The sequence below is a fragment of the Drosophila mojavensis genome, unplaced genomic scaffold (genome assembly GCF_018153725.1).
Source record: "Drosophila mojavensis isolate 15081-1352.22 unplaced genomic scaffold, ASM1815372v1 contig_74, whole genome shotgun sequence".
NCBI lineage: Eukaryota > Metazoa > Arthropoda > Insecta > Diptera > Drosophilidae > Drosophila > Drosophila mojavensis.
The window spans coordinates 9,569,644-9,591,129 of record NW_025318899.1 but is presented as its reverse complement, the minus strand read 5'-3'; the positions used below and the strand labels follow the sequence as shown (position 1 = coordinate 9,591,129).

At 39.4% G+C, this 21,486-nt stretch overlaps 1 protein-coding gene and 1 long non-coding RNA gene across 22 annotated transcripts in view; one reads left to right on the top strand and one right to left on the bottom strand.

The window, feature by feature from the left end:
* Positions 1 to 21,486, bottom strand: part of LOC6581968 (ankyrin-3) — a 61,492-nt gene that overhangs the window by 38,315 nt on the left and 1,691 nt on the right. For 16 of the 21 annotated variants that reach the window (XM_044010204.1, XM_044010205.1, XM_044010206.1 and 13 more), the window contains exons 2-17: positions 16,721 to 16,822; positions 16,203 to 16,655; positions 15,381 to 16,145; positions 14,970 to 15,173; positions 13,621 to 14,548; positions 13,370 to 13,489; positions 12,280 to 12,562; positions 11,817 to 12,223; positions 11,532 to 11,743; positions 9,597 to 9,801; positions 8,449 to 8,475; positions 6,109 to 6,268; positions 5,209 to 6,047; positions 2,678 to 5,146; positions 2,517 to 2,615; positions 2,368 to 2,448 (exon numbers count right to left, since the gene is read on the bottom strand). In XM_044010204.1, the coding sequence (XP_043866139.1) occupies positions 2,368 to 2,448; positions 2,517 to 2,615; positions 2,678 to 5,146; positions 5,209 to 6,047; positions 6,109 to 6,268; positions 8,449 to 8,475; positions 9,597 to 9,801; positions 11,532 to 11,743; positions 11,817 to 12,223; positions 12,280 to 12,562; positions 13,370 to 13,489; positions 13,621 to 14,548; positions 14,970 to 15,173; positions 15,381 to 16,145; positions 16,203 to 16,655; positions 16,721 to 16,822 (7,354 nt within the window). Of the gene's footprint in view, positions 1 to 2,367; positions 2,449 to 2,516; positions 2,616 to 2,677; positions 5,147 to 5,208; positions 6,048 to 6,108; positions 6,269 to 8,448; positions 8,476 to 9,596; positions 9,802 to 10,087; positions 11,744 to 11,816; positions 12,224 to 12,279; positions 12,563 to 13,369; positions 13,490 to 13,620; positions 14,549 to 14,969; positions 15,174 to 15,380; positions 16,146 to 16,202; positions 16,656 to 16,720; positions 16,823 to 18,727; positions 19,271 to 21,486 lie in introns of those variants that run through there. The other 5 variants (XM_044010197.1, XM_044010191.1, XM_044010192.1 and 2 more) reach the window with 5 other exon arrangements.
* Positions 2,551 to 7,496, top strand: LOC116804392. The gene is made up of 2 exons (XR_004364392.2): positions 2,551 to 2,636; positions 7,238 to 7,496. It is a non-coding gene; the product is annotated as an uncharacterized LOC116804392 (long non-coding RNA).

Genomic DNA, 21,486 nt, shown 5'->3' with positions numbered 1-21,486 from the left:
TTTGTTTTCAATCTAACTTTTACATTTACAGATACATCATACATTATACATAGTATATAGCCAATTGGGATAAGGAAGCGCGTTAGGAGTGCATTAATGTGTATTTGTTGTAAAAGCCGCAAATGCAAAAAATGTAAAAAATCTATAAACTAAACATAGATTACGATTTATGCATGTTTACATAACGGCTACTGTGATGCTATTTTTTTATTTTTGATGTTAATTGTATGTTTTAATATTCAATTAGATTTTCTTTTACTAAACATTTAGTTAAGATATTCGTGGTTTTGAGATGACAGAACGAGAGAGAGAGAGAGTACATATGCTTTTTCGTTAAGGACTCACAGATATTACGAAAAGCAAACAGAACATAATCAAATAAATGATAAAATTATTGGAAACTTAAAGCCATGGCGGATATAGATATCGAAATTGGAATTGAAGTGCTAAATGCGGCAGTTTGGTTGGGATCGAAATGCGAAATGAGATCACAATGGACTTGGATCTATTGTTTTCCATATATAATTTTATTTGGTCATTCAACTCATTTCAGATCACAACACACATTACGATTGACAAATGAATCTATATAAATTTCGAAAAGTTCGAAAATATCGAAAATTTGAGTGTTTATCTTAATGAAAAAAATCTTATAGTACATTGTTTATATGTTGTATGTTATGTACACTAGTTATATTGGCTTAACTTGTTTTTGTACTTATTCATTTGTATTTGAAATGTTTGAATTGAAATTGAATCAATTATTGTAGCTTGCAGTATTTGACAGTAAAACATAAACTAGATTGCATAAATAATTGCTGAAAAATTGCAAACGTAATTGTCGTTTTATATTCGATCATAAAATAAACAATTATGGTTCATTATTATTGTTGCTGGATGTACAAAAATATTTATATTATACTCTATAAAGTGTGGGAGAGAGAGAGACCTATTAGCGATACCCATCTTATATGCTTAGAACTTTTCTAATTGCAACTTTTCAAATTTGCTTTTTTCAGAACTTACCATAAAATTACAATACTTAAAGTTACTTTAGTGTTTGGGTATTGAGTTTTATAAAGTTTTGAGTGTAGTTTAAACTAGTTTTGTTTTGTATTCAAGTTAATTTAAGATGTTATCAATGCATTGAATAAACCACAAACAACAACTCAACGCTACAATGTTCGATTACTACTCGTTAAATTGAAACGCACAAAGAAACACAAAACAAATTAGGCCACAATATAGTTGAGAGCTTTGGCTTGGCCAGAAGGCAGCAGATAGAAGACAGCGCGTCTATAGGAAAATCGGCTACGTATTACCGTCGCGTGTACTTGGGCAAATGCAAATGTGTAACTAAATCTGCGAACAAATGTACGCTCACTGTTTAACTACGCCAAAATGAACGAAACAAATTAAATTAAGTATACGCCAGCGCGTACCATTCGACGGCCTGCGCAGTGACATAACAAACGACACCTACCCCAAAACTACGAGCAGTTATATTATATTATATTAGATATAAGATAATACATACATATTTAGATAAGTCTAACTAGAGCTAACTAGACGAAATAATAGGTTGTATATTGGAAACTTTTATGATTTAAGCTTAAACTTGAATGTACTGCATTGCCCTTTCCCCTGAATATTTACCCAAAAAATGCAATTGCTTTTTATCGATTCGAACATTTTGTGTTGACATTGTCAATTTTGAATGTTAGTCAACCACAGCGGTTGCAGCGGCGCCAGACACTAGCTGAACTATAAGGGATTTTCTCTTGTTTGTGTTTTCCTCATTTTCCCGACCTTAGACTTTAGGTAATTGGATTAGCTATAGTACTGCGACGTTACAACGGTATTTCAGCGGTATTTTCTTGAAGAGCTTTTGTCACCATCTGCTGCTGCTGGCCAAACGCCACTCGGTGAGCTTCAATTTGAGTTAGTGAATTGCGAATTATGGTTTCTTCACATACAGACTTTTTTGATTAAGATATACACACTAGTAGTTTGTTGCTTGATGCTTTTACGACTATTTATTGTTAACAATGAACTTGTTTCGTTTCCATTGAATCGTTGATAGTTTTAATGAATGGTAGTTTGCATACAAAAAGCCTTTGGATTTGAATTCAAAACGAAATGAGTTCAACATACAAAACAAGAGGAAATACCAAATTATAAGTTGTACTAATGAAAATAGAAAACAAAGACACTACAAAAGGCTCAGAAATCATAGGGAAAACAGAAACCAAAAAACAAGGGGTGTTACGAGTTCACTTTCTTATACCAAAAAGGCAAACAAAAAACGTTGGTAAGTCAATTTACATAACAAATACGTTAATTGCATAGAGTAGAGGCAGCACTTACCAACTGTGGAAATGGCAGCGACGCGTTCGAACGTCGACTCTGTGGTCGTGTGCAAAGTGGTCACAGTGTCGGCTAAATAATCTATATATATAGTAAGGAATCACATCAAATAGTGCAATCAATCAGATGTTAATTTACTACAAATTTACCATGCTCTAGATTGCCCAGGTCGGATTGCTCATTCTGCTTCTCGGTTTTGGCATCACTCGGTGTTGGTGGAGGAGTTTGGGAATATGGTATGTCGCTCGCTGAAAGTATAAGTCAATTAGGTATATATTATGGTTTATATCAAAATCTTTTGTATACGCACCTATCTGTTTGAGTTCATCTGTCATTTCAATTAAACCCTCGCTCATCTTTTTGGTAATGGTCTCACCGACATATTTGCAGAACTCCGCATCGGTCAGCGATTTGCGTGGTTCAATGGACAGCGGTGCAGAGAGTCCTTCTTCTTTGAGGACATCGCTCAATGGCACTGTGGCCCGCTTATCGAACGTATCGCTATCATGTTCTGACATTGCTTTAGGTATACTAGGCTGCTGAGCTTGTTGCTCCATCGCTAGAAAATCGGCAGTCAGCTTGCGTGCGGCAAATGGTGAAACTTCGCCAATTGGTGCAGCAGACTCGATGCCATCTCCTGCCACGATGTTCGTCTCGGGCTCTACGACTGTGGTTTTAGGTTCCTTGTCAGTGGTAGTTTTTATCTCAGTTATGACTGTTGGTTCCTGCGCAGCAAGTTTTGTCTGCATCACTTCTGGCAAAATGGTTGTTTCAGCGATAATCTTTGGAGACTGAGCCTGGGGCTGAGGCTGCGACTGAGGCTGCGACTGAGGCTGCGACTGAGGCTGAGTTTGTTGCTCCATCTTCAAAAAGTCTGCGGTAAGCTGACGTTCGTTTAGTGGAGCTGGCTTCTGCTGTTGGCTGCTTGCCACCCCAGCTGGTTTCACTGTTTCCTCGACTATTGACTTTCTTGGTTCTACAACAGGTATTTTACTGGCTGGCGGTGCTGCTTTTACAGATATCACGGATTCTGGCTCGGAAGCTGTTGATGTCTGGCTGGACTCGATCAGCGACTCGGGTGCACTTCGCAGGCTGGGCAGCTGGCTTTGCTGTTCCATACTCAGGAAATCATTGGTTTTCTGAAGTGTATCAAAGACAATGTGCTCCTCGATTTTGTGGAATGTCTCGATAACACCAGCTACTTTTTCTGCTACTTTATCTTCCTTTTTGGCTGATTCGTGCAGTTCTTGCTGAGCTGTAACCTGAGGTTCCACCTTTTTTCCAGCGAGTCCCTCTACCTTATCAGCCACCTCTGCTGGCTTGTCGGTTTTGATTATCTTTTCTTCGATCTTGTGGAATGTGTCGATCAGGTCGGTCAATTTTTCATTCACAGTTTCGGCCTTGGCAGCAACCTCGGGTTGTGGCTTGGGTTGTTCGGCAGCCATTCCAGATGTCATAATCGTTGCAGTGGATACTACAATGTCATCAAAGATTTTCGCCTCCTTGTCAATTGACTTTCTGGGCTCCACCTTCGGTATCTTACTTGCAGCCGGAGCTGCTTTGGGCTCGACTGCCGGCAGCTGTGTCTTTTGCTCAGCCTGCAGAAAATCTTGTGTCAACTTTCGGGCATCCACTTCGGCAATCTTGGCACCTTCTCCGGTCTTGACTGGAATCTTTGAGACTTGTTTCTCAACCTTAGCCTCGACAGGTTTATCGAACTCCGTTTCAGTTGCAGCCCGAGGGGCTGCTGTCGGCTTAAGGGGCTCTTCGCTAGATCGCTTTACAAGCTTGGGTATTTGTGTCTTTGGCTCGCCGCCATGGAAATCGTATCTAACCTTTTTGGCCTCGAAGTCAGCAATTTTCTCCTCAATTTTGGTGCTCTCAATTTCAACTGTTTTGGAAATCTCTTCCCCAGCTGTAACTTTGGTTTCTTGCAGCTGCTTTATGGTCTCGCTGACCTTCGTTGTGTCTTTGGTTAGCTCACTGCTCTTCTCCTTGATTTCTTGTTTGCCACTCTCGAAGGAACTGATTATATTCTCCACTTTCTTGCTAGCAGTTTCAGTAACTTCACTGATGACTTGCTCCACCTCTTTGATGGTTTCCTGAGCAATTGTTGCCACAGGACTGGTCTTTTCCTTGAACTCCTCTGAGAACTTTTCATGAACTGTAGCCGTCGTTTCGGATGGCAGTTGATTACGCTTTTCGAATTCCAAGAAATCCTCGGTCATGTCACGCGCTTCCTGGCGGGTAATAAAGCCCACTCGGCTAGTCGTTGCCGTATCCTTCTTGGCCGTCTTCTCAGCGGAGGTTATGTCCTGGACAATCTTATCAACCTTGTCTGGAGATGGCGGCTCTTCTTCTTCTGAGCTGCGTCCGGAAGTTTTGAGCTTATGTGTCAGCTCCTTATCAAATTCGCTCTTGCTCACTTCAGTGGAATCCATTTTGCCCATCTTCATCTTGATGACCTGCTCAGGCACTGTCGTGGTTTTGATTATGACATTGTCGGCGGGTAGCTGCATAAGAATCTCTGATTCGTGGTGCGCCTTTTTATCCTCAATCAAGCTCTTGCGTTTGATCTCAGTAATCTCTCGTGTAATTTCCTTCTTTTGGGTTGAGGCTGGTATGGAGCGTTCTACCGAGAGACGCTTGACGATTTTCTCTCGGCGTTCGGCAACGGTTCGTTTTGCTGGCTCCTCATCGGACTCAGACTCTTCAACTTCCTTCTCCTCAGCAGAGTATTTGACTTCTTCGCGTTCGTTGATTTGCTGGATTCGCTTACCTAAACGCAAATATGTGCGGGTATTAGTTTTATGCTGTAAATGCCCAATAGTAAATACTCACTTTCTCTGCGGACCAGCTCCTCTATTGACTCGGAGTTCTTCATAAGATCTGCCTCGTCAAACTCTCGCGAATGCGACAATCTGCCACTCTTGCACTTCTTCATGATGTCGTCTCTTCCGATGTTTTTAAGAGCTGTTTCCAGTGCTAGAATATCGTAGTTTGGTTTATCTTTGTACAAGCGAATCATGCTCTGCGCCTGTCGCGCAATACTGTCGGTATTTTGGTTGATGATTTCGTCAATCTCATCGGCTGTTATGCCTATCTCTGGGGCCAATTGTATCCAGTCCTTGCCCAACAAATTGGATAGGTCTACAATGCGTATGTCGCCAATGTAGTGATCGTTCTGATGCTTGCTCAGGCTGAACATCGAGGTGCGATAGGCAGAGGAGACGCGTTCAGAGAATGCTGTTGTCGAATCGGGTATGACAGCCTCTGGCAGGACAATGTTGAGTATGCAGATGGGTTGCTGTGGAGGTTCGCCCTTGGCCACCTTGGGCTCCTTCATGAACAGCGTGCGACCCACAATATCTGCATGCTGATCTTTTACACGCACCGTGAAGGGCAGACGATTCTCGCGGAAGGCCTTGAACTGCAACTGTAATTGATCACCTGACTTGGTAACGGGCACTAGATTGCCAGCCATTTCAATGTATTGTGGTTTGCCTTCGAGCACCTCGACATCACGGCTCTTGGCTACCTCGGTGTATAGCTCATGCTTCTCGAGAGTTTTATCCTCGCGATCGTCGGTCATACAGAAGACGCGCAGCCGTGCCTCGAAAGGCTCAATTTTCTTGGCAAATACCACAAATCTGGCTATGAAGGGCACGTGAATGACTTCCCTATAACGAGCACATGGTTAATATGATCTATATGAGATCTAGCTTTTAATATTCAACTTACTTGTACAGCTCTGTTGCCATTTTGGTGGCATCGGAAATGTTGCGACAATCCATCAGCCAGAAACGGGCAGAAACTGTTGTCGTGAATGATACGCAGTCGTTGACAAATGTCAACGGCGTGGAGCCCGTTACATCCTCCCATTGGGCTCGTGACGGTCCGCCTAATGGGTAATAAGACGTTCAATTTTCAAGCATAGATCAGCGTAAAGGCGATTTGCATAGTCTAAATATGAATAACTCTTTGAAAACTCTACTTATGTCTTATTAGCAGATCATTATGTAATTCGAAAAATTGTTCAACTAAATGAAAATGAAAAAGTTTTTGTCTTTAAAGAGAGAGAAATACGGTAGTGTGTTATAATTACAAAGCAATTGTTTATATGTATTAAAGAGTATTATTGAGAAAAGTATTAAGATGTAAGTTATTTCTAAAAAGTACCGAATATGTATTTAGCGTAAGAGTTATAGAAAAATTAGTAAATTGTTTCTTGTAGTCTGTGTGTCTGTGGCATATCGTATTTATATATATATATATATATGTATAGATTAATGTGATGCTGTGACTGGGATAGGTCTAAGCCTTGTATGGATCAATGTACATGTTATGTATGTGTATGTGTCTATGTATGTGTGTGTGTGTCGCACTTTAGGTTCAAGCATTATAGGCATTTGTTAAATTAAATCTTTGGAAGGCTGTAGCATTTACAGGGATATACAGGTACTAAAGGTACTTGTTACGCTGACTTCGAAGCCATTTTGAAACAACATGCTAAATATGTTTGGAATAATAAAATTGTTAGACTTTTCAATGATAATTAAGTGAGCGTGTTTTACGTGTTCCTTGTATATGTGTAGAAAACAAGAAAAACGAAAACGGAATCAACCGAAACATACAAAATCATAGATATTTAATAAAAAAAAAAAAAAACTTAATAAGATAAGATAAATAAATAGACCTTGACTTGTTTATATACAATAAACAAAATATATTTTGGTTCGTAAAATATATAATATAGAGCTTAATTTCATTAATAGCATAAATTTCTTATTCTTTTCTCCTTCTTTTTATTTGTCTGTGAATATTTTTGATTAATTTTTATTTTTTTCATTTTTCATTTTCTCGGTTTCAGAAAAGTTCTCTTTGGGGCCACAAACAGTTGAAATTCGAAATCGAATAAGTTATTTTTTGAAAACAATTTATATAGATAATATGTGAATATATTCTGCTTTATATTAAACTCAAAAGAATGCATAACAAATCAAATTAAATCTGAACAATCTAATAAAACAACGAAACTACGAATTATCTTAAGTGCATGACATTCCAAATTAAGAATAAAATGGGAACGAAAGATATATGATAAATAAAGACAGTAAAGAAATAATTCAGTTCAAGTCTGGCCTTGATTTAAATTCGGTTTCATTGGCCCAAAGAGCAACTTTAGCAACTTGTTTTATTAGAGACCTATTAACACTTTTTTATTGTTTAATGAAAATGTGCAATTGATATATGTATAGCAAAAACCGCGTGCAGTCAGAAATTTCATTTAAGATATTTGTAATTTATTCTTATTTAGTTAGTTTAGAGAAAGAGAGATAGAGAGAGAGAGAGAGAGAGAGAGCGCAGCAAAAGAGTTGTTTTTGTAGGACAAGCTTAAGAGTTCGAGAAAGTTAGCTTACTTCAAAAAAACGAAGCTGCTTTGATCTGAAGAAGCCTTGGCTTTAACAATTGGAAAGAAATCAGGAGAGGCCCAACAGAATTTGTTCCTGATCTTCATTTTATTTTATTTAATTTGCTTTTTATTTGACAGAAAACCCAAAGACGCAGCGCAACCCGAATTCAGGCAGAGAACAAAAAAATAAATAAATAAATAAATAACGATTCCAAAATGAAGTCAAATAAATTAAAGCAAAATATATCGAAATGAAATAAACATGTTGAAAGCATAGTAAAATATTAACAAAATTAAATACATATTTTTAGAAATATTTGCAATAGTTTTTGTTTTTTTTTTTTTTTAATAAGAAATTTGTTTTTAAATAAAATATGCAGAATTTTCAAATATTATTTTTGATTGAAATTTGCTAAATTGTTTCATTTGATATTTTTTATATTTGGTTCATATTCAATATAAGTAACTATGTTTTGTTATTATTGTTAATTGTTATTAATATATATATTTTTTTTGGCATAGAACGAAACAACTAAATATGAACAAATAACATTTTGTTTATATTGTAAACAGAGTTTCAATTTGAAGAAACTTCATACATGTTTGTGAATTTCTGAATTTATTTGATTTTTTATGGTTTTTTGGACATTTTGTCATTTTTTAGTTACCTTTTAGAGACCTTTTCCGAAACACACCTTCAATGGATTGAGAAAACAGAATGGAATGCGTGCACAAATGCATTTGACGCATTAGTACAAAATTATAGAACAATTAAATACGGTTTCAATTAAGAATTTAATTAAACTATTTTTGTATTTTTAGTTTTGCTTTGTTCCAAAAATCAAAAACATATTCAACTGAAGTTCAAGGAAAATCATAGAACAAAAGTCATATATATATGTACATAAATAAGAAAAGAAGAGGACGAATATATATATTTATATATATATAAATATATATAGTATAATATATACTGGATCAAACACTGTTTGGCACAATGATAACATTTAATTGAGTACGAGAGAAAGAGATAGAGAGTATATGTGTGATTGGGTTCGTATTTGTATCTGTATTTGTGTGGGTGTAGCTTGGAGTATGAGCGTATTCTATGTCGGTATGCGGGGGTGAATGAACATTTAACTATGCTGTTTGCTGTTACGAATACTGTTGCTGTAATTTTTACTGTTTACTGTTAAGATTACTGTTACTGAATATAAAAACGAGGCTACTGTTAATTAAATTTGGATCGCAATTTCAAATTGAATTTGGAGTAAATGCTGCAGAAACGAAATAGAGTTTAACCCGAAACAACTTATACGCATCAACTACACAGACACAAGCACATTGTTGCTATCAAATGCGACCTGGATTTTTGGCAATTCACGAATTATTATAATTATTAGTATTAATATTTTAATTATTATATTGGTAATTTGGCAATTTTCACTGTACAACATTTTATGTATATAGATATATATGGCATGTATATATAGTACATGATAATTGTATGTAGTACATTATAGTTAAATAAAGAGGAAATATATACTAAACGAAATCATACTAAATACACACTAGAGTTGGACTAAAGGAGAAAACTAAATGGAAACTAATTAGAAAACAAAGTGGAAATGGAATTATAAAAGGAAAGCCTGAGAGGCTTACAGATACAGAGAGAGAGAGAGAGGCTTCAGGTATTCGTTACTCATATAAAAAACATCAACCAACAAAACAACATAATGTTAAGTAGATACTCATTATTTATGTAATTTGCTTGACAACAACACAAAAGGGAAGAACACAAACAAAGTTAACTTACCTGTTATCGAACAGAGCAGGCGTAGCGTTGGCGTATTGCCCGAGTACTGATTGATCATGCCCTGGCTGTGTGCCTTCGGGGCGGGCATGCTCAGTGTGATTGCCTTGTGGAATTTGCGACGGCGCGGCTCGACCGTTACGATCGGCGAGACGGCAACGCCGCGACCCAATAGCTTAGCCGTTAGATCTGGATCAACTGGTTGGGCCTAGAAATGTAACGAATTTTCGGCACTATAGACAACAAAAATCGATTTTCGGGCCACACACACACACTCTTTAGCAATTATGGTAGATGAGGAACACAAAATTGAATAAAATAAAACTATATATACGAACTATGCGTCATTTGTTAAAATATATACATATATCTATATCTATATATGTATAACTCTAATGCATAGAAAAATACAAAAACTAAAATTAAAATTTTAAAAATGAAATGAGTTTTGGGCTAAATGGTGAACATTTTTGTTTTTTGTCTTTTGTGTCATATTCTTTTTGTTGTTTTTTATACAATGCTTATTTAGGATTTAGATGTTTCATTCATACAACTATTATTTTTAATGGTTCTATTGAGCAATCGCATGTTTTTAGTTAAGTTAACTACAAACAATAACAATGTTCAAGCCCATTTATGTCCCAATAAATTTAGTTATCAAAAAAAACTTTGACTACAACTTAATCGAATCCTAGAAAACGAAAATCTCAGCAATTTGCTGAAAATCATATTTTATTGAAATTTATATACAAAATGCAAAATAAAATGTGCTAAAAAAACGTTTTAAACTCATGAGTGGGGCCATCATAAAATCGTTTTTTCTCTTTTTTTTTTTTTTTTTTGGCTTACAACTTCGTTAGGCATTTCTGAACCGAACCCAATTGTAACGGTCTCTAAGCATTTTTACAATACATATATACAACTATATAGTATTTCACAATTCCATTATATTTCTTTTTGTACTCAAAAAAGCAATTTAATCGAAAAATTAATGAATAAAAATTAAAATTAATGAAAAGATTTTCATTGTTATAAAGTTTTTGTTGAACTAAATTTATTGGGTATAGTACTTCATTTCAGTAAACTTTTATAATCTTATGCATAGGTAAGTTTTTCTCTTTTCTTTTCTTTTTTTTTTTTTTTTTTTTTTAATATGATAATTTATAATAATAATAGGCATATGTATATTTAGTATTATTATTAGTTGTCTACTTCGATTGGACAATTTGTTCGTTAAAGTTTAAGAAAATATGCGATTTGTTGGATAAGTCACTTGATCCATGATCAATCATCGTAAATAGATTAATATATTCATTTAAATATTATTGCATGTCACTCTAAAGTAATTCCTTCTTTGTTTTGTCGTGGAGTGCCAAATAATTCTCAACTAGTTCTGCAGTGTGATTTCTAGTAAATTCTCAAACAAAGTGCACATATATATACCATAAGTAACACATAAAGCCCCCAAAACAACAAAAAAATTGTAATATTGTAACTAGAGGCATTCAAAGTAGGAATATTTTTAAACAAATCTAAATACTAGTATTGGAGTAGAATATTTTGATTAGATAATAGGTTCCTTTCAAGTTAATCTGAGCTGATCATGCTATATATATAGATATATGTACGTGTATATCATCGACGCGAGTTACAAAGTTTTTGGAGCGGTATTACATCTTGATTAATTAATTAGTATTTAAATGCGTACTTTTAATATTTTGGAAAACTTGGCTGATATACTTTGAGGAAGCTATTTATGTTAAATGCACGATTATTGGTGTATACTCTATATAAATCGATCGTTTACTTTTCTTTACGTTGATCTTGCTTCTTGATTTACCAAATGAGCGAGAAGCGCTTCTTTTTGGGCACATGATTGACGCTGATCTTGCGTAGTTTCTCGGGCGCAACGCCTTTGCGTGGTTTAAAGAGGTTTACCTGTAAGCCAACTTTGATTTTCTTGGTCAGGGCTCCCTGTGGGAAGACGGCCTGAACCTGCGGCACCACAGTGCTGGACACCATGCCGCCTTCGGGTCCAATTGCATGCACCTCCTGGCGTATACGTGATACGACAGCAAAATACTGCGGGAAATCGTAGGTGACAAAGCGACAGACATGATTGCCGGCCTGCTCCTCCAGCTGAGCGATTTCTGTAGCAGCACAAGAAACGAATTGAAAATTGAAATGAGGAAAACTCATTTAAGTCAAGCCAAGTCCACTCACCCTCTGGCTCGAAGCACTGTTGCATGACATCGTGAATAACCTCCTCGGAGTTGTCAATGGTATGTTCTCGCCAGGTTTCGCCGTTGTCGGAACGCAAGATAATGATCTCACGCTCCTTGCCACGCAGCGAGGCGAAATGCGGCACCTCCATGACAACGGGCCCAATGAACTTGGTCGAGCACGGTCCCAGTTCAAGCACGCGGCTGGCCAAGGCCTCACCCTCCATCAACTGCGGTGGATGCATGGTGCGCTGCGGCTTTACATAGCGGCAGGTCACCCGCGTCGGCTGGCAGGTGGAGCGCGACGGTATTATCATACGGACGCCGCTGTGGCGACAGCCACGCATGGCACCGCCGCGTGCATCCACCAGGAATGAGACCAGGAAGCTCTTCCAGCTCAGCTTGCGACTACAAAGAGTACAAAATTAGGAAACATACTTGAGTGAGTCGATTGCTATACCTACCCCACATGTGGTGGCTCATCGTTGCCAGCTCCATTGGCTATATAGACACCGTCGACCGTTGCCTTGGGCGAGTTGCCATAGACTTGAGCCTTGTGCGGACTGATCATCTCCTCGCCAATGGTAGGCGGTACTCCACCTGCATACTCAGCACTTTGGGTCATGCGATTGGAGTCCATGCGCTCATCGCGCGTAACATCAATGGGCAGCGAGTCATCGCCTAGGGATTTCATTTCATCAACGGTCAGATAGCGATAAGGTTGATCGGATAGCATATTATCTTCGCCTATGGGATTTTATTTTTCGTTTATTTGCGTAGCATTTCGGTTGCATTCCACAGCATTTCAATTAAGCACAAGACAGTCCAATTGGCCATATAGCGAAGTATTGTTGTTGTTGTATTGTGTTGTATAGTGTTGTTCAGTAGTAGTAGTTGTTGTTGTTGTTATTTGATTTGCAGATGATGAGAGCGCAGTGCATTGAAAATAGAAGAATGCAAATGAGTTTTTCTTTTAGTCGAGAAATTTCGTCAACACTACATGCATATTTTGTATAAGTAGATACATATATATTAATAGGATGATATGTAAAGCTAGCATGAATCATAAATAGGAGCAATAGTATATAACTTATTTTATAGATTATATCAGATACATCATTTAATATATATATTTTGATATAGTATTTCATGCCGTGGTACAAAAAATTCACAATTTTCACCCAAAAACCTATCTCTTGTATATTTACATGGACATCAAGGTATTCGAAATGAAACCGTTATGTATTACAAAAAATTATAAATTACTTATATCAAGAAAACCATAACGATTTCATTTCTGTATAGTTTAAGTGTTTAAATCAAAGAATTGGGAAGGTGTTGAGCACACCTTTCTCTGGTGTTTACGACAACGTCAAGATATAGTTTATACATTTAGGCGAGGCAACCATATAAAGTGCTGCATTATCCTTGTTAATTGATTATAATTTGGATTCCAATTAGATTCCAATCAATGCCAATTGGTGCACTTGATAGCAGTCGGCTCTTCAATATTAATTTACAATTGGCCTTGCCACGTTTCAATTTACAACTTACTGGAGACATATAGATAGTCGCCCTGGTAATACGGTTGAAAGATCTGGATGTCTGGCCTACGGTCTCGATCACCGCCAATGCCAAACTCGTAGCATGCGTCCAATTCCCATTCTGTGTCACCTGACGGCACACATAAAAGGGGTTTGTTTTTTTTTTTCGATTTACTTAAGACTAATCATAACTTAGAGTATTGCTGTAGTCGAAGTTTGTGTATGTGTTTAGGTGTAAACCGAATAGAAGTCTATACATACCACCCTCTTCCTCGGAATCGGACATGAAGGATTCGTGCATGGCTTCTGGCGCCACGACGCGATACTTTTCCTCTGTCTGAGCGGCAGCAGTGGCATCCTCGTCCTCCTTGGTAATCGACTTGAGAGAATCGAGCACACTGATGTAGCCCAACTTGCGTGCAATATGCAAAGGTGTCTGACCATTGACAGTCTGGGCATTTGCATTGGCCTTGTGCTCCAGCAGTAAGTTGACAATATGGCAATGGCCCTGCTGAGCGGTCTGATGCAAAGGAGTATAACCAGCCTTGGTGGCCATATCGATGTTAGCTCCGTTCTGCAGCAAGAAACGCACCATGTTGGCCTGGCCGAAGTGGGAGGCCACATGCAGCGGAGTATAACCAGCCTTGGTGGCCATGTCGATGTTGGCGCCGTTGCGTTGTAGAATCTCAGCAACATTGACATTATCTTCCTGAGCGCACAGATGCATGGGTGTTAGACCGTTCTTGGCTGGATGATTGACGGCAGCCTTGTGCTCAATCAGTAAGTTGGAAATCTCGGCATGTCCCTCCTGGCTGCTTAGATGCAGTGGCGTGAATCCAGCCTTGCTCTCAGCATTGGCCTGAGCGCCGTATTCCAGCAAAGTGGTAGCAATGTCCATCTGGTTCTTGCGCGCCGCAATGTGCAGCGGTGTATGTCCGTTCTTGGCGGTGGCATGTGGACTGGCGCCCTTCTCTAGCAGCAGCAAGGCCACCTGCTGGTTGTTGTAGTGGCAAGCCACATGCAACGGGGTAACACCATTTTTGCCCTGTGCATCGACATCCGCCTCCTTCTGGAGCAGCAGTTGAGCGACCTTTATGTGCCCATACTTGGCTGTCAGATGCAATGGCGTAAAGCCCTTCTTGGTGGCTGCGTCCAAAGCAGCGCCGTTCTCGATCAGCACAGCGGCCACCTAAATAGATAATGACTTATAAATATACTGAAATTGCGTTTCTCTATGCATCACTTTTATGTCTACAAAAATTCAATTGTGAAAGCAATGCACAGATCTAACTACCTGTTCACGAATACAACTTAATATGAGCTAAAAATCATAAATAAGAAATCAATGTAAAGAATACCAAAATAATATCGAAGTGGACACATTTATTTATGGCCAACATAATAGACAATAACAAAAGACATAACGAAACTCGTAATACTCGATGAATGTAACAAAAATAAAAATAAAAGTTATAATTAAAGCAAATATACATAAGAAAACTTAAAAACCAATTTCAAATGAAATACTCCTGATGACGTATCCAGAACAATTGCATTAGGTAGACGGTGTCGATGTGATCCGTTATCTTTTTGGCAATCAAGTCTTTTACCTCATCCTGGCCCTCCTTGGCGGCAATATGCAGTGCCGTGTACATGTCCTTCGTAGTGGCATCCACCTGAGCGCCATGCTGCAACAACAGCATCACAATATCAACGTTGCCCAAACGCGAAGCGATGTGCAACGGCGTTTGCTGTTCCCGAGCACGTGCATCAACCTGGGCGCCATTGCGTAAAAGAATACGTATGATGTCCGTCTGAAGTGAAAAATAATAAAATTTGAAATTAACGTTTTATTGAATATGATAATCTACGTAAACTATCGATGATTTAAAATATCGAGTACTTAAACAGGAGAAGAACAAAACGATTTAATGGATTACTCAAAAAGGCTTTCGATAACAATTAATATTTTTGGTATCGATAGGAGCCTTTAACGAAAAGGAACTTTGAACGACACTCACCTGATTGGCGCGTGCAGCCAAATGCAATGGAGTCTCGCCACGCACAGTGGGCACATCGGGGCTGGCGTCGTGCTGCAGCAAGTAAATGACGATGTTCATGCAACCCATGAAGGCGGCCACGTGCAGCGGAGTTAGACCGCTTTCCGTAGTAGCGCTAATGCTGGCGCCGTGGCGAAGCAACAGCTCTACGACCTTCAAGCGGTTCTTTTTGCAGGCAATGTGCAGTGGTGTAAATCCATTGAGTGCACGTGCGTTAGCATCGGCATTACGGTCCAGCAGGAGCTTGGCCACACGCACATGTCCGCAATGGGCGGCCACATGCAGAGCAGTGAGATAATCGACGGTGACCTCATCCACTGGTGCGCGATGATAGAGCAGAATGCGAGCAGCATCCACATGCTCGCCCTGGGCGGCCATGTGCAAGGGCGCCAAGCCGTTCTTGGTTTTGGCGCTGATTGGGGCACCGCGCTCTAACAACATGTCTACGACTTGCTCGTGGCCGGAACGTGCGGCACAGTGGAGTGGAGTGAGGCCATCACGAGTCTTGGCCTCGATGTTGCCGCCCTTCTCGAGCAACAGCGAGACCATGTTCGTCTTGCCCCATTTGGCAGCCACGTGCAAGGGGCTGATGTTATGCTTGGCCGAGTAGTTGACATCGGCGCCCTTCTGGATCAACAAATTGGCAATGTTCTGGTTGCCATAATGGGAGGCAATATGCAGCGGTGTAAAGCCCGACTTGGAAGTCACATCCGGATTGTGGTCATTCTGTGGGAGACAGTAGCTAACTATCCGAACGATATTCAATATGTGATATTTACTTACATCCAGTAGAAGCGTAGCAGCCTTTACGTCATCCTTTTTGGCAGCTATATGCAGTGCTGGCAAGCGCACCTTGCCGCGTGTATCGCTCTCGAGAAGCACGGCTACAACTTTGTCGTGTCCCTGCTGCATGGCTACAGCCAGCGGAGTGAAGCCATCCTCCGTGGCCAAGCTCTGGTTAGCGCCATTAGATAACAAGAGACGAACTACTGCATCGTGATTCTCTTGGGCAGCCATGTAGAGGGGAGTGAAGCCATTCTGTGACTGCACATTGACAGAGGCATTGTGCTCCAGCAATAGCTTCACCACCTCCTCCTGTCCAGCCAGCGAAGCAATGTGCAACGCTGTATTCCCCTTCTTGGTGGCGCTGTCAACAATCGCACCGCGTCGCAGCAGCTCCGAGACAACGTGTATGTGTCCATCCTTGGATGCTAAATGCAAAGCATTCAGGCCGTTCTACAAAGGATTAGTTGAGGAGAGATTAGGTATTGAATTCCACCTTTCATGAAGAATTTACTTACCGCATTGCTAGTGTTAATGTCAATGTTGTTCTTTAGGTGTTCCAGCACGCGCTCCAAATTTCCAGCGCGTGCGGCACGAAGGAAGGAAGTATTGCCATCGCCCTAAAATTATAAAAGATGATCTTATATAAGTAACAATATAAAACAATATAATATAATAAAGGGAAATGAATTTTGTTCATAGAATTCCTATATAACAGAGAAAGCGAGAGGTATGTCCGTATAATCGAAATATTTTCTGCATAATTAATCAAACTAATCATCAAATAGACAAAACATTTTCTCATTCTCATTTAGATTGATTTTATATTTAAATAATTTTAATCAAATTTATTACACTTTAACAGAGTTGTATAACTCAGTTTTTAAGTTGGGCAGAGCTATAAATCAAAGAGCGGTTCTCTGTCCTTGGCCAAACGTAAGTTGCGTGCCAGCTGCGTGTTCATCACAAGAGCTTTAGTTGTAGCTGAGGGCTGTTATTGATCGTATATGTACCTGCATGTGGGTAAAGAACCGTTACAGTCGTTGCGCAACTGAAGCTCGCACTGTGAACTGTGAACCGTGCACCTGGTAGCAAGGGCAGGGGTATAGAAGTGTGGAAGAAGGGAGACCAAGTTCAGTTAGCTGACGGTCAAGGCGAGGGGTCAACGTCAGCGTTTTCAATGCGCAGGTGTAATTCGGCTTTATGCCAACAGCTGCCTTCCCTCCTTCTTTTTTTAATAGCCACCCACAATTTGTTTATGTTTTCGCTTTGCTTTACGCTCCACTGAGCAGCATTTGGGGCGCGTTGCTTGGAATTCGATATCGAAAATGACGTCATGATGTGACATTGGAAAACTGCAAGTGGAAGGCGGCTTCCAATTGGAAGGTTGATTTTCGCACTGGATACGCAATGCCGACAACGTTGTAAGTGACCGCAGACTAAAACCGAGCCGCCGTTTCCTGTCGGAGACCAGCTCCTAAGCTGTTGCAATGCATAGAGAGTAAGCGAAGATAGAGCGAAAGAGAGGGGAAGAGGGCGAGAGCAACGGTGAGGGCAAATTCGAGGGCTCGCCCCTCAGCCAATAAGGAAGTTGAAGCGGCACCTATTCATGGCATGGCTGGGCCAACACAAAACTCATTTCATATGCTTTTGTACATAAGTGTATATATATTGAAGAAGCCCAACTCTAAAGGATGTCTTTAGGCGCTGGCCGCTTCCTTGTTTGCCCAACTTGATGAGGGGCAGACACACACAAAAACACATTCTAGCAGCCAAAGTTCAAAGGTGGCTCTCAGGGATTGTATAACAAGCTCAATTGAATGCTTGAAGCCTTGAAGTGGATTTCCTTTGAACTTGTGCAACAAAATGTCGCCCAAGTAGCTAATCAGCTCGAGGCTCAAAACTCGAGTGCAGATTATAATGGAAAATCGGTGCAACAAATGGAGTGATATTCATTAAGAGCCAGAGAGCAAAGGCAGAATATGACTCATATTATGGATTTTCTCTACATCTCGTTTGTGGCATGAAATGTCGCATGTCATCATTAAATTTAACCTAAATCTGTGTTACCTTGCAACACGGGTTGAGGCACGGACTCACGCACAGCATGTACCGCACCACACCCAGTTCGGATGACAAAATAGCTGTCGCTCAACAATAGTTAGCTATTTATTTATAGCTCATTGTATAAATGAATATGAATACCTTTTATTCATATTCCTACATATATCTTACTCAAATTAAATGCGACTAAGAAAAATCAATAAAACTTTGCCGTCATAAAAATGGTAACCAGGTGCCAGACAGCAGCTATAATTATGTCGAATTCTAAAGTTTCTTTTAATAATTAACAAATTGAGTTTTAATTACTCTTTGCTGCTATTTGCACCCGATTTTTCAGTCCAGACACTGAAAAATCGATAACGTGCAAAATGGACGCCAATATGGCCGTCTCAGACAGTCTGTTCGAAAAGTTAATACCCGCTGCAATTGAAATGAGATATTTTCTCAATTATTTTCTTTACCTGAGCTCCATTTTCAGTGACCATTTTGCGTTCACCGTTTTTCAAATAGAGTAGAACAGCCGAATTTCAATCTTATGATATATATATTTATATGTATATATATCTAGTATAGAAATATTGTGTAAGCGAGGCACGCGTATGTCGTCACTGATTAGTCATAGTTTTTCTTTTTCACTCGGCTAATTAATAAACTTTCTTTTTTGTATTCGAATATGACGCGAATAAAGATTTAACTACTCGAGACTTCTTTTTGTTGAATTTTAAATGCACTCGCATCGATTTTTCCTTGGATTTTATGTAAGCTTTGGTGCATGGGTGTGCGTGTGTGTGCGCGAGGGTGTGTATCTGTCTATGTGTGTGTGTGTCAGTGTACGTTTATATGTGACTGTAACTGTGACTGTGTCGCTGTCCGTGTGTATGTCTGATTGGATTCCTTTTGCTAGTTAACACAGTCGCTTCTGAATTATACACGCTGAGGAGCGGTCGCTTTTTGCTGCCGTTTTCTTCAATGTTCAACTCCAGACTGGATGTTTGCTGGCCCCGCACGAAGAGTCCTACCTTAGAGTCGTGGTTGAAAATCGGTTGTCGGCAACCGAGCAATGCCAGGATTTTCGAAGGACCTGCGCACTTGCTTATTCCAATTGGAAAACGCCGCCCGTGCGGCCTGCGTCTGCGCCACCATCACCCAAGGGTGGTTCACTGGCATTGGAAGCGGAAGCGTTTGCCGCCCAGTTAGCACGTGCGTCTCGCTTTGTTGACATTTGAAGCCATTGGAAGCAGTGCAGCGAGCACGTGTGCAGTGAGTGCAATAATAAACAAGATATTAGTATCAAGTCTTATAAGAAACCAGTTGAAAAATTTAGAAACTGAGATGCTCGATAAAACTCTCTAACTTCGGATTTTTATCAAGGCTATTCAAGAACGTTACATTGAAACTCGAGAGAATATTATGTGTAAATTGATCCTTGGGGACTTGAACAACATTTTTCAGTGGAAAAAGGACCTCCTACCGTCACGTAATTAATTTGCTGTCACACCCAACTGCGTTTGTAATTTCAGCATATTCCAAGTAATTAGCTGAGCAAATATAATCATTTAGAAACAGGTCCTTGGCGCAGTCGGCGTTTAAAACGTTGTTGACTAAGCGTAAACAAAACTAAGAAAAACTACACACAATCCACAGTTGGTTGGTGGAGGGTTTATGTTTTTGGTTTGATGGGGGGGTTGATTTGCCTTCCAATCCAGCGCTTTGCAAGAGCAATCACTACTCTTGGCTGGACTTTGTTTACTTCCAGTTTCGAATTGGAAATGAAATAGCAACCCCAAAACCCAACACCCTTACGAAAATCCAATCAGATGCGTATGCAGCCGCATTCAGAGTCACGTTTTGCCAAGTAAGCCAAGCCGAGGCAAGGCAAAGCAAGCCAAGTTAGAGGAACGACACAATTTCTACTATTGTTCTTGGCAAATTAGCCGATTGCAGGGAATTCCACCCTATTGTTAAAACTTACCCCTAGGCGATTGCATAAAATTGCATTTCGAATTGCATTCGTGACCGGGACAAATTGTGTAAAGTGCTTGCTCTGCTTTCTATGCTGCAAGGGGTTGGGCCTGGGCACGAGGGTAAGCAACTAATGTGGCATGTGGCATGTGGCAGCAAGGTGTGACGCACATTTTGGTATTCAATTAATGAGCCTTTCAGCTTTAGCTGGTATCTTTAAGCTGCATTTCAGTCTTTATCGCTTACCCAAACATTGGGCCTATTTGTTTTGGCCAGAAAAGGGTTTTCGATTACACTTTAAACCCATCGAACTCTTTGGGGTTGTGCACGAAATGCTCGAAACGGAGCTAAATTACAGGTTTGCATGTCAGCTGCTACTCCATAATAAATGTTGTTTGAGCCTCTATACTCTATATTCACTATGAAGTGTTATATAAATTACTATAGACATTGCTTGATTACTATTTGTGAACAGGTGATCTATTAAACATTATATAACTACTTACATTTCAACACCTATAGTATTACGTGAATAATTTATATTTATCTACTCTATGGAGTGTTGTAAATCTGTTTACTGGTTTGTATAGTTAAATTTTAATTTTATTATATATAGAGTAAATTAGTTTCTTGGTTCTATGAGATTTTTTATAAATAATATTATTTACCAAAAATATATTATAACTACGAATTTACATGCGAAAATAAAAAAATGTTCTAGGTAATGCATGTTTAATTGTTAACTATCTTCTTTTATGAATGGGTATCAACACAGAGTATTTAGACTTCGTTATACCTCAACATATTGGCCATATTTCCTTATATATTTTTTAACAACTATGTTGGCGTCGATGAGGCTATCGCTTGTCGGCGCGACATGGCATATAACATTTCAAAAGCCAAAGTAGCCACAAAAAAAAAAAAAAAAAAAAACAAATATAAGAAGAAGACGAAAATAACAAGCAGAGCAAACACGAATGGCTCGAAGTAAAGCGTCAGTCAGACGACACGGCCTAAGCTAATTGTCCACAACTTTGATGACCTTTGAAAACGCAACAGAAATATGGCGAGACGAGTCGCGACAGCCAATTTAATATAAAGCTACCCTGGGGCATCTAGTCTACAATGGGGAGTGGTGGCTGGGAGAGAGCGAAAGAGAGAGAGAGAGAAGCGGAAGTAGTTTCTTGTAGATGAACAGTTCACTGCACCGACACAAAAGACGCCGACGCACAGAATTTAATAAAACAATATAATGTAA